Source organism: Diadema setosum, chromosome 11 (genome assembly GCF_964275005.1).
Source record: "Diadema setosum chromosome 11, eeDiaSeto1, whole genome shotgun sequence".
Classification (NCBI taxonomy): domain Eukaryota; kingdom Metazoa; phylum Echinodermata; class Echinoidea; order Diadematoida; family Diadematidae; genus Diadema; species Diadema setosum.
In genome coordinates this window covers 24,966,696-24,980,601 of record NC_092695.1, presented here as the reverse complement: position 1 = coordinate 24,980,601, position 13,906 = coordinate 24,966,696, and the positions used below count along the sequence as shown (strand labels likewise).

The 13,906-nt window shown below is 37.0% G+C and overlaps 1 protein-coding gene across 1 annotated transcript in view; it reads right to left on the bottom strand.

Annotated features, from left to right (window-relative positions):
* LOC140235370 (uncharacterized) overlaps positions 1-9,777 on the bottom strand; it is a 37,410-nt gene extending 27,633 nt beyond the window's left edge. The window contains exons 1-7 of the mRNA XM_072315399.1: positions 9,709-9,777; positions 5,691-5,754; positions 4,500-4,574; positions 2,584-2,801; positions 1,770-1,923; positions 924-1,117; positions 236-389 (exon numbers count right to left, since the gene is read on the bottom strand). Coding sequence (XP_072171500.1) covers positions 236-389; positions 924-1,117; positions 1,770-1,923; positions 2,584-2,801; positions 4,500-4,574; positions 5,691-5,754; positions 9,709-9,777 — 928 coding nt within the window. The remainder of the gene's footprint in view (positions 1-235; positions 390-923; positions 1,118-1,769; positions 1,924-2,583; positions 2,802-4,499; positions 4,575-5,690; positions 5,755-9,708) is intronic.
* Between the last annotated feature and the right edge of the window lie 4,129 nt (positions 9,778-13,906).

The window sequence follows — 13,906 nt, the reverse complement described above, 5'->3', positions numbered from 1 at the left end:
TTAACATGTTATTGTAAGGGGAAGGGGAAGAAAGATTATGTCTGTGAAGCATCTTCAATCCTATCTCACCACAGAGAGTACATGCAAATTTGACATAAATTTGCAATGAGATCCAGATAGTTCGTCTGGCTGCATATTAACTATATCAACGATTTATTCAGCTCTTTGTGAGCCCGAAGGGAATTGAGACACAAAATTGAGAAATTCAAGCTAGATGTAGTCTCGAACAACTCACTTGCTGTACACTCGATCGCAAAGGCAAAGGAAGAATCCTCGTCCGCTGTGAAACCAATGGTGAGAGTGTTGGTCGGTGACGTCAAAATAGGAGGCGCAGTCGAGTTTGGACAGATAATTTCCTCCGCTACGGAAGGCGATTCTCTGTAGTAGATCTGTGGAGAACGCGTAATCAATTGTAAAAACAAAACAAAACAAAAACAACAACAACAATACAAAACAACGTTAACTGCTTTCTCGATTTAATGCTCGTAATATCACTTCATTGAGTTGTACTCTGTGCGATATTTCCCATACATGTATAGGCCTACAGTTCAATTGATGTCACCATCTGTATATGTTGACAATAGCGCTTCCATTCATGATATGACTGAAATTGTCGACTGTGCTTGGTGCATTAAACATCCCTACTCTGGATCACTTGACCGCATGCTTTCATTCTCCGGAAGCAGTGTTTTATTACTCACTATTCCTGAATAATCTTCCAAAGAAGAATGTTCATGGTTTGCTTGTTTCTTATGTCGAACCATACATGCCTAAAATCTCACTCAGCATTCAAAAAAAAAAAAAAAAAAAGATGGAGAGGGCATCAGTTAAGTATGGAAAGAACAGGCACAGAAAAATAATATGAACAATTTGAGAAGTATAGAACCTTTGTGAATATTCTTGAATTGCAGATCAGTTTTTACCTGGATATTTGTGTTGGCACAAGAATCATCACTGTCTTGAAAGTCTACGAAATTCAGCTGTATATAGAAATCATCAGGAGCGACGATCTGCCAATCACAGGCTGCGTCCGGTGGGGGAGCGACCGGGTAGAGAGGGGACTCCAACGTGATCTTTTCACCATCTTGGATGGGTATTGATACATCAGCGCATGTGCCTGAAACAGGAGATTTCAATGCGATTTTGAAATCAACTAGCAGATTATTTAGACTTTGTAATATAATTTCATCTGTGTAGAAACAGGAAAAGCAATAAAGGATGCCATATATCACCATTATCAATCACGAACTATATAAACTGTATTTAAAATTCCATGTTCGCTATCGAGTAAGAGATAAGTTTTGTATGTTTCTTGAATTAACCTTACCATGCACTTAAATTCAATTAAAGCAAGATAACAAACAGATGATTGACTATATCAAAGTTACTATAAAAACAGAGGTACACAACTTAGCTGTTAACTTTATTGCCCTAACTCGGAATAGAAATTAGGAACGTCAGTCCAAATGAACATCGTGAGCTTGGAAAAAATAATGGAGAAGCGTCATTGCATGGAAGACCGATTACAGTTTTATTCAGGTTTTTAGGCTGTAAATTATGTGTGACCTAGTATACCGGTTCTGAAGTTCTGAAGGGCTGGTTACGTTGCAGAGAAGTTGTGTTCCAACGTTTTGAGGTAATACCACTATCAACAGTGCAATTTATTTCGAAAACTGCATGGTTCTTGTCTGGAAAACCTGAGACAAATAGGATATTTTTTATTAGGTGTAGGATTTCAAAAATAAAGAGCATAGTATAGAGGATCACACCTGTGTAATCCAAAGAGAATCCATGAAATCCGTTCGTGTTGTCAGACACAAAGCGGACGTGCACTTCTGGACCTGAGGAAACAATGTCGTCGGGGACTGTTGAGCCGCAAAATTGACCGATCAACGGAGCATTCGCGCTTCCTCCATCAAATACCTGGATGTTGAACAGAGATGAAGAGAGGGGAAAATCATATTCAAGTAGACATAATCGGGCAGACTGCATTATCTACAAGATAAAGAGACAGAGGACAGTGAAACACGGCGGATGGCGTAATGCCTTATCGCTATAATATCGCGAAATGTGATTAGTCGCACAATCATCAGTAGGGATAAGGCTAAGGAGGATAAGGGTAAGGTAACGTTCAAAATGTTTGTAATATTCTGTCGTGTGTATTTAACTTTGCTTGAGTCACAATACAAAACGGACATTGGTCAAGGTATAACAATTATATAAGTTTGTCTCGCAGATACATCAACCAAAACTGAAGGAGAACTGATGACATAAAAACGTTATTTCAGTCAAAATTACCACCCAAAAAAGTCACATTACTATGATTTGATTAATTGATTTTCTCTTTTTTTATGTTAGAATCATTTCTATTTCACAGATGCCATGAAAGTTTTATAAGCGTTTAATGAACACAACGTAAAATGTATTAATGCTTCTGTCTTTTCTAAATGCGTGTGTTTACGTTGCTTTGTTTTTGTATCTTTCGTTGCTTTATGATACACATAAAAAACAGTATTTATTGCTTTATGATACACACAAAAAACAGTATTTAGAAGCAAAAAAAAAAAATTAATTGTCACTCACCTCAACAAAATCATAGCATCCACTCGCTCCACCTTGTTCCAGTGTAAAGACGGTGAAATGGATGGAGACCCGAGATCCCTCGGATAGTTTGATGGTCCATTCGCAGTTTTCATTGTTCGGGTATGCCACGAGCCCGAAGTTCGCGGAGCGGACCACTCCCGTCCACTCAACCAGTTCTGCGGGGTTCGGAATGGACGCGTGACACTGTTGTTGGCTTGCTGCAAAATAAAACAGAATGTCCAAAGCTAATCCCAACAAATATGAGTAGATTACTTTTAATTCACTCCGCTTCAGTGTACTATTGAGAGGTGTCTTTAAAAAAAAAAAGTCTATGAGCTAACAATTGAATACTTTTTGCATTGTCCAGCTTGAGCCGAAGTAGATTTTTAACACTGAAATGTTAATTTCATGTAGCCTATTGATTATACCACGGAAGTCGCATCTTACCAAAGCCTATTCTCCAGTCTCAATAGATTCGACCCATGCAGCAGACATATCATACATGCACTTGAAATTATAGAAATACGCGAGAAATACGACAGACTCTACAATAATGCCGAAAATATAGGATGAAAATACAGTAATATAATTTTTACCTGTAATTGCTACAAAACATATCAGAATCATGTTCTAAAAAGCTGTGCACATGAGAATAAAGATCATTTGCAATGTCAGCGATGAAGTTAGCCCAGGTCTAAGTCATCTTCTACGTCATGTTCCACTCATTATATAGGCCTACAATGATATATTTATCAATTTCAGACAGCTTGATTTTCTCAGGGGTGAACGTCTGAGTGATAAACCCCTTTTGTATTTACTGACCAAGAGTAATTTGCAGAAACCGTAAATTTTGGTTGACTTAAGCCGAACTATCAAATCTCCGTCTCTTGGCTATCGTAATTACTAAATTACCTCCGGATCATAACTTTTTAATGATCCTTTCCCCCAGTAATCCACTTCCTTTCGCTTCCTCCATGGCGTGATGGTAAAATTTAATTGCCAGTGGATAATTATATAGATCGTAATAAAATTGATAATGGGGACTCGTGTGCTGGAATATGTCAAATAATGTTAGTGATATAGAGGTGCTGTTCTGGCACAAAATACATGATTGTGTCGATAATTCATAGCACAAATCGACATTAGTTCTTTTTCTCAATCTGTGTGTGCTGAAACATATCCATCGAGGAACGTTTGAACAACAAATGAGTTTTAGTTTACATCTGCTGGCTGAATACTCCATATGTTGATTATAGATATATATTTACAATGAAGTGCGATGTATATGAGGAAGTATGTTTTTATAGGTTCATGCCATATCATACATGGATAATATCAACAACTTATTCATCCACTATCAACACCAAAATATTGTTAGTTGTTGCCCTGTCGATTTATTTTACAAAATATCGACTTTTATTTGCGGAGGGCACTTTCACGGCCCCAGAATGAGTTGCGAGGATGGCGTGAGAATAGGGTTGTATGCAAATTTAGTTGTTGTTGTTTTTTCTCTCTCTCCCTCTCTTTGTGAACGAAGAGAAACAAAATCCTGGTTTGAACAAGACTATGGGATCAAACTAAGTATGGCAGATTAATGTAGGTCACTATCATCACGAAATGCCTTTGTTCTACCGTTCTCTTAACAAGGCAAATACCATGCAGTCGCCTTTATCAGCTCAACCCATTATATACCATGTTATACTGGTATGACAATCATGTAACAATTAAAAATAACAATATTTTGAAGGTACAGGCTTCATCTAATATGTTTGACCCTATTCTCATTTAAAGCCTACGACCCCCTATACGTGTATAATTATGATACGAAGACGTGCCAGAGAGGGTCACGAGTTTTAAGGAATTCATTAGAAAGGCAACGACAAAAGGAGGCGAACAGAGTAAAAACATATACATACCTGCAAAGTTACAGCCAAACGAAATCAGCGCAATGATCACCAAGATGGCGTACCGGCGGAGGCCCATGATCCACTCTAGAAGCAGATTTAGTTTTATGATAATTTCGACAACAAAAATGCGAATACCAGAATAATGTTTCTTTCGCTACGTTTGATTTCAGCTTTTTCAAACTGAATATAAATGTGCTACATAAAGCAAAACATTTCGACGATTTTAAGAGTTTAGAGTTAATCATGCTATTTAAGAAAACTCATGTTCAAGGTTACTGTAAGCAGATGTTGTAGCAACAATCTTGAGGATTTTTAAGAAGACTATTTTTTTCTTAGTTGTTATTATTCTATGCCATATTCTTCCTCCTTTAATGTTACAATGGACTCCAAGCAAAACTTCAGTCTAGGTGACGCGCAGGTTGAAATTTCCAGCCTGTTGTTAGAGTAGTTCAGAAATTTTCTACTGAATTCCTATCCTAAAATTCATAATTACTTATTGCGTAACATTCTCCCTTTTAATCAAATCTTAATCTTTCCTTCTTGTCGTCATAAGCATCGGATCCGTAGTCAATATGAGAATTTTGACGTCTTTAATTACCGTAATGACATTTCAAGATAGACCTAATAGTATAATTCATAATGTCAATAACAAACATATTTTTGGGGCAAATAGGTTTGTTCATTTACTAATAACTGGCGACTTTCTCATTTCCGAAACTTATCGAGATACATATCTCATAATGCTGTAACAGTTTCACAACCAAACATCGCATTCCAACTAAAACTACAGAACTAACATAGATGTAGACAAACTTACTTCACAGCCAGTTGTCGTCAGACTAAATTCCAGGAGTATTTCAAAAAGCCCTAAGTATCACGAATGAGCACACGTAATTCGAGAATTTTGATATCAAGCAAAAATGGTGTATGAAACTTGTGATATAGTGATATGACGACTGCGGTCGTTGTATGAAGCAGATCGTCGATAATATCACAACTATCGATTTAAGCGATTATGCCGATGTAGGATGTAATATGTTTGCGAGAATGTGTGATAAATATGGTGTGTGTCCTGATGTGTGTTTTTCTCCTCCTTTTTCTTTTTGACTCTGACGACAACATGACGCTGCTACGATCGATCAGCAGAATACGCATTAAATAGTCATGTGGGGTCCTAAAGCTCCCCTCCAATTGACTTACCGGGCGCAAATTTCCTCTTTGACACCGCGTCTCCGTCGCCATCGGTGACATGGTCATTCATCTTCTGGCGAAGGCAGGAGCGGGGTGAAAAATGGTTGCGATACAACGCCGAACTATATACTGGACTTCAATGGTTTTAATTTATTACCTCTTTCGCAAAGACTGTTTCAGGAGAGTTAGAAATTCAAAATGTCGAAAACTGAAACAGGGAAAGCGTATACCATGATTATACAGTAAGCACAGGTGCATTTGGCTCGCAATTGATGAATGATGATGAAGGGATGGATGCAGTTGGGTAATAAGACTGACGCGTCTATTGGCAGACTGGATGATAGCTGGTATTGTTTTGTTATTACTTTGACCAAGGCTTCCATGTACTAAGCCAAGCGCACGCGCGACAAGGTTCTCCCCCCCCCCCCCCAATATTAACAATAAATAGTCATATGTTAATTACAGACTTTTTCACCGTTGTAGCATCGTTAAGATGGTAATACTAGTGTATGCATATACTTTCACTTCCAGTACGGTTTGCTAGTAATTAAAAAAAAAAAATCAAAGCTTGCATCACTTGTCTCAATAGTGACGTCTGACATCGTAATACCTGGTTCCAGGTCTCGTCTCTTTTCCCAGAATACAAAGTGAATGGAAGAAATATAGTTTCCGGGGGTAGTTAAAGACTTCTTTGTCAATTCAATATATGAACATTTTTTCATGCATAATATGAAACCCAATGTGGAAGAAACAGTTTTAAGACCATCAAATCTAGACCAAAGCAATTATGCTTTCTAAAATTCGAGCGAAGTCTGCCAAGCATAATATACTTGTGTTCACTTTTTATTGTCATTAGTTATTTGACCCATAGGATGTTCTATCAGCATTCAAATGAGCAGCCGCGGACATGAGGTCACGTGATTATGACGTAGGTCTACTCATTTGTCAGTTCAGTACGTGAGCTGTTGTTTTACGACAGTTTGCCAAGATAGAAGAAGACGATGTTTTCATGACATATATGAAAACGTAATATACACGCACAAATATACACCTGCATACATACACATACATTATTGGTCGTTTTGTACAGAGGGGCCACATAGCAAATATTGAGTATCTACAAGATATCATGAAAGAAATCCCTCCCGGTCGTGTGGCAACAATGTTTGTTTTTGAACGGCCAATAGAAAGGATTTTATTTGAAATGAAAATGAATATTTCACTTCAATCGTCCTTTTTTACTGTTTTTTTTTTATGTTTTTTTTTTTAATTTCATGAAATCAACAATCTCCAGAGGACAATTTTGCCTTTCGGCATTGTCTCAGCTACTTGCAGTTAAAAACTTTCTCCCCTGGACATACATTGGTGATATGTGATTTCAACATGAATTTCGTCATATGAAGAAAGGAAATTATCACTACATTAAAAACCCTGCAATTTACTTGGTATGATACGTGTAGACGTGAATAAGTAAAGACATGAAGTAATCAGCAGATGAAAACTCATGACGAACTAGGGTTCTTTGTTACCCTAAAGACGTGTGGCATAAGGGAATCGTCGCTATAAACCAGTTCGTAGTTCCATTTTGCGCATGAGCAGAAAAAATGTATGTGATAAGAGGCATGTTGGTTTTAAATTCACTGGGATAAACATCGTTGATGCAATGGTCATATATTTATTTTATCTTTATAAATGGTGCGTTCCAACACGTCCACCTGATAGTAACAAAGTATTCATAAAAGCCTAGTATAGGCACCTCATTCATAATAACTTTATTTATCTGATATTAATAGAAAAGGTTTGTTAATGATTCATTGCTAAACAATGAAAATAATGGTGTTTCCCCAAGTACAAACTGACGGGACATTAGTCACCCGGTTTATTTTTATGCGCAGGTTCATTCTTTGTTTGAACATGAATCCATATTGTTACGTCGGGCAAGGTTTGACAGCGAGTGAAGTGTCTTACCAACTGACAAAATAATGAAAGGTTATTTGTCCAATGATGTGCACATGAGCTAATTGTGAACTGGCTTATTTTGATACATTTTCATCTTGAAATTTAAATCATATTCTTGCACCGCATTAAATCTTTGTTCGTACTCAATCAATAGTGATATATTTTGCTTTGTTTTGTTTTGTTTTGGCGCAAGGCTTGACACAAGCGGTGTGCCGAACTAGATATCGGACACCATTTTTTTTTAATCAGAAAAGATAAGTTTTGTGGGCCGTCAAAAATTTACGAGTGTGCACATTGTTTTATTTGTTTTTGCCTTCTAAAAAGGGGGAGAATAATTTGCGTCTCAGCGGTTCATAACTACCTACATTTCACCTGCAACCAGAGTTGCAAGATAGTTTTCACGGCCAGAGTTATTCTATTTTACGGCCAAATTCGGCTAAACCCTTTTTTTTATCTGTCAAATACTAGAAGTTGTAGGTATCAACCTATACTAGTAATGTGTTGTCGTGGCAATAGTGTGGATACCTCAGTTCAATATCAAATATGCTAGACTTACTGAACTTTAGTTAGAGTACGTGGTATTTGAAGCCCTCTATTAAACATACAGGTCAATTTTTGCATGATTATAAAGGTGTATAATCATTTCAGTATTTTATCAAATTATTTTATTTTCTCTGTCTCAATTTCTTACTTCTCGGTCGCAGTACGTGCATGGTACATGACGCACTTTGGCATACCTGTCAATATTCACATAGATTATCATCATTATTTATTTATCATTTTAATGTTTCATTAAATCATTTTTATAAACGTTTTTCCTTATTTTTTTTCCTGGTAACAAAAAAAAAATGATTGTAGTCGGGCCACCAAAGAATGATTTTGGTAGCACGAACTGGCCGTCAAAAGAAAAGGTTTATGTCAAGTCTCGTTTTATGTACTGGTCAATATTTTTTGTTGTTGTCGTTGTTCTTGTTTCCACGTACATAGTCGCTATCAGCTACCTCGAATAGTTCATCCTTCAGGAAAGGGCAACGGAAATAAGCAAATTACACAGGCTGCCATTTAGATACACAAGAAGTGTCTTTTTTCATGGTCTGCATTCAATGGCCTGCATTGCATTCCGTAATAACAGAATAAACATGAGTCCGTGTCAGTTCCTCCTTTTGGATTTCTTTCGACTAAAACCCAAGTTCATGAAATGGAAGTTAAAATACACAAGACGCAGTACGGAGCATTTCAGACATCCCCATTTACGCAATTTGATGGGTGGTGTCGTGACCACATTTCGGTAGAATACAGCACGGCTTTGGCACCATGAGTTACCCATGGTAGTCCACATCAGCTGCCTGCATCTCAATCTAGAATTACGCACTATGGAAATCTTTAGTCCAAACACATTGGACGATTTCTCAAAACAAATGGAATTCTCACAACAGGAAGTGCATGTGAAAGGGCTGTATAGATTATTTACACGCATAGAACTAGGAATAAAGAAGCGTCGAGCAGTCGTTTGTTCCCATGCACCTGCTATTCCAGGTCTAGGCGCACGACGGCATCCGGTTGTCATGACTACCAAAGGTTACATCTTCTCGCCAAGGGTTCGGAGTGAATGAGAATGCAACTGGTGCACCTGTCTAACGTCAGCGAAACGGAGAGCTGTCGTTATTTTTCTCTCATTGAGGGATGACTTCCTTTGTCTTTGAAAGCATGCAACCTTCTGGAAAATCAGAAGACGTCACTATTTAGGTTGACAAAGGAAACCTAACACCTCGTTATCTTAACAGTGTTCTTTAGATGTGGTGCGTACAATTCGTTTTGCTTCTTTTTAATTATCGACTTCTAACGATTTGAAAGAAGCTTTATTTAGTCCGTGCTCCATGAATGCCGTTTGGTTGATATACATTGTATGGCAGAGAACTGTATTTACATATCTCTTTTTATACGCACGCTTCTGAATCTCACAACCTTGACAACTTCCATCTTCCGCCTCCTTCTTCAAAGTTCGATGTGGTAAGACAATGAAGTACCAACTATGTGACAAACTGTCTGAATTGGCCATTGAATATACCGAGTGTGTTTCTTTCTGGACCCCTCGGTAGAACAGCTCCTCCATGAGGGCGGAGCTGAGTAGGGCCATCCAGCCGCAGTTTCGTGTACTTTTGTGATAATTTCTTTGTATTTTTTCAATGTGAAGTGATGTAGGCCCTACATATCTTATTTTGCGGAAATAAAATCAATCAATCAATCCGTGACATTGGAAGATCTGATTGCAAAGATTGAAGATTACAAAGCGTGTAAAGTTGCATTTAATTTTTGTGTTTAGTGTTTTATTCGTCTACTGAATAAAGCTTCTGTACTTTTACACAATGTAACGATTTAAATGTTCCTCTACTGAATGAATTATCTGTACTCTTACACAATGTAACAATTTTAACCTGATTCTCTGAAGCAAGCACCAGAAACCATGTAAAACAAACACACCAATATTATTATGTTCTCTTTTATGTCTTTATTTTGGTATAAAGTCAATCAGTATATAAATTCTATGACACATGGCGATGAAGTTGTATAAAAACAAAGTTTTCATTGGCATTCAGTAAACTTGGAAGACTTTGTTACCATTGGAGCATATATATTTACATATAATTATATACATATATGTATGCATATCATATTCATATATACAGCTATATTCATTTACAAACACGAATATGCCTGGAAGTGTAGCCCACTACAGACATTTATCTATACAAACATAGGCTCAGTGCTGTGAAACACGCTTTGTTGAATGTTTTCTCTTTGGAACCATGCTGTGAACTTTTGGATAGAAATGCAATGTTTTTGTTACATTTGAAACAGAGAATATAATTACCTTTGGTAAATCACAATTATTTCATCATAAAATGAAGCTAAACAAAATCTGCAGGGAAACTTTCAATCAATTCATTGTGAATGCATAGTGCACTATATACGATTGGTCCAGTTATAATGGCATACTAGCCTGTGACCTTTCTTGACTAACTATTCATCAACTCTGCCCACTGCAAATTAAAGACCAAGTATCCAAGCTTACATGAATATACGTTCAAGACACACCATCTTAGCTTTACTGCCATGAAGTGCATCTCACAGTAGCTATAAAACAGACTAAACAGAATGAAATAAGAAGTATGAATGTACAAGACATGACAAACTGGACTTCTGCAATTAAACATCTGCCCAAGATTTGTATGTACGCAATTGGAAGTACTTCACAGAATGATAGCCCGGACTTCGTCCACAGCTAGGGTGTCAAAAGAAAAAATACCCATAACAATATGAATGTCTCCCTACATTGGCACACTAGGCCATCTGTGACTGAAAAGCACAGGTCTGTGATCTTATGCGCAGAAGCCGAGCAGTTTAGTGATCCAGAATGTGGAGTGAAATCACTTTAGTCTTCCATTATATCACTGTCCACAAATGGTATTAACTCCTTCCATGCAGAGCTCAAACTAAATTGTAAACTTGGAAACTTTTGCCTTAATGCAAATGCAAAAGGGGTCCTCGTTCTCTCCTTGTATTTGAGTTGGAATTTCTATGTATTTACACCAGGCATAATGACTGTTCTCTGAATAAACGAGTAGTAAAGTGTTTACAAATCTTCACATGCACTCGAAAGTTGACAGAGTTGATAAAGTCAGATTAGACACATACCATAGGTTTATAAATCTCTCTCACATCAAGCATCTTTCCTCTATGTACACTTTTCACATGCATTCATTTTTCCATGCCTTGTGCACTCGAGTTTCTGAGAATCAACACACTGATTTCAAAAATGAAATGAAACGAAATGAAGTAGGGGAAAGGGTATGAAAACTACACACCTTTCTCTACAGTAAAATGGAATTGTCTAATCTCAGACCAAGGGTTCTGTTGCATAAAAAGATGCAATCAAAGATACATCAGAAAACCAAACAGAAATCAAGTATCAGCCAATCAGAACTGAGTACTAACAGATTTATCTTTGATTTTAAGACTTCTGTTTGATCTCAACTTTCTATGCACCAGGGCCCTGGTAACACATTTGAGTGCATAAACAATGAAACTGAACATTGACTACAATAATGTGGGACTATAAAGATGATGAGGTTGAGTACATACACTTCACATCTATACACTGCAAGTTGATTCACAAGTTACAAAGTTTTCTTGCGGTATGTTGGGTAATTCTCACATCTAAAACCATTTCAAGAAACAGGAACTCTTTCCTGGATACCGACACTAACTGTTGGAACTTCAGCCTTCATGTGCATGACTGTTACAGGTGAAATACATGAACAAATTTTAACCTTACGTCAAGGACAGAAATGCTGTTTTTAACATATCTCACAGGCCTGGACACACAGGTGACAAATTCGGTAAAATATTTCTGCAAAATTACAATGTGTTCATTAATTTTGACATATCAAGTAATATGCTTTCAGATTAGGAATCAATTTTCAAGAGTGTTAGTAAATTCTGTTCTACCTCCAAGGTCAATTTTTTAATAATTACCTCCATTTGGATGAAACAAATTCGGTAAATTACACGTCATCAACAGAAGCAACTAAATCTGTTTAAACATGTACAGCGTAGTCCATTGTTCACATTGGCTTACAGGTTCAAATTTATTCATTCACACACTCAAAAATTCAATTAGTGCTACCTTAACAATAGATATGGAGTAGAATTTGTTGACTCTTGAATATTGCAGTATGCTTCTGTATATATGCCATTGATTACATAATGCATTTCAGGTCTTTTGCACTGGACATACCGTCCGGCTTAATATATACATAACCATATACACATGTATGATTGTACAATATGTACAATATGTACAATATGTACAGACAACTTCACTTTTGACAAAATAAATTGCATAGAAAATAAATGATAGCTTGCTTTCACACATACAGCAGGCACATGGATAGTGTATTAACCAATCAAGTCATCACGTAATTATGTGGTGGAAATTATTACATTGTAATTAAATTGGCAACTCTAAACTTCACTGGGTAGCCAATAACTGGAGGAAAGGTTAGCTAAAATTGGTTTAATTAATTAAATCTGCACAAAATCAGGGCGGGGGAAACAGGAATTAGTTGCAGGAACATCAAATTTAATTCTAAAGAATGTGTTCACAATTTTAGGATTGTGTATTAATTTACAATGTAGCTTAACATCAAGGCTGTAGATAATTCTGCAATAAAAATGAACAATGAAGTAGGACCAAGATAGTGCTCAGATGAAGGAAAAGTTTTTATTTCATTGTATGAAATACTAGTGATGAATTATAACAATTTTAATAAAAGTGCAATGCATTTAGCCAGAAAAATGTGGTAGGTGGCTTTACAGGTTAATGACACTGCAGTTTGGTATTAAAGATATTGATGTCATTTTTGTCACTGTACTTCTACAGCAAAACAAAACACACAAGGAAAGAGGACCATGCAAGATGAGTTATTTGGCATGATGGTCACTGCAAGCACCAGGAGGTTCAATATTTCCTTCATCACACAATGACAATAGTCTGATGTGTCTTGACGACTATTGGCCTGTAGCCACCGCCTGCTTGCAAAATCCCTGCACAGATCAACCTGTGTCCAATGACCACCTGTCTAGACAGGTCAGTCTGACTGTCTCCTTCCGAAAGTGGCCACTAAAGATGAACTCCACTGTCTCTACAAGCCATGCTCAAGGTGACGGCCTTTTCCCTAATCTAAAAGGTACAAGTTGTACTGAATAAGCTAAAATTTCTGCGTATAGATATTTTTGCGAATTACAACTTGCCGGACATTTTAGCATGTTGTAAGAGGGTAGTGATTGTTACTTAACTTTTGCAAAATAAATATGAATAGGTAACAAACACAAATTCACCTACTGAATTTTTCACTCGTTGATTCTCTGCACTGTACTTTAACAAGTAGTGTGTTTTGCATATGAAAATCGAAGTACTGTACTAGCACATTGCTGACATCACTACACTGCTAGCTGTCATGATGTCCCTAGCAGCATGCTATATAGACCTACAGTGTAGTTAGAGTACTCCTTTGCCTTGATTTTTTAACACATTTGTGCATTCGGTACACTTACAATTTGTATGAGTGAGACATATTTACGTGTACACTGTATCACACACTTCCAAGATATCTCTTTCTTGTACCCCTTCTTTGGGTCACAAAGGTTCCAAGTCACATGATTTCAGTTTCAGATACACACACTCCAGCTTCTCCATACTCTTA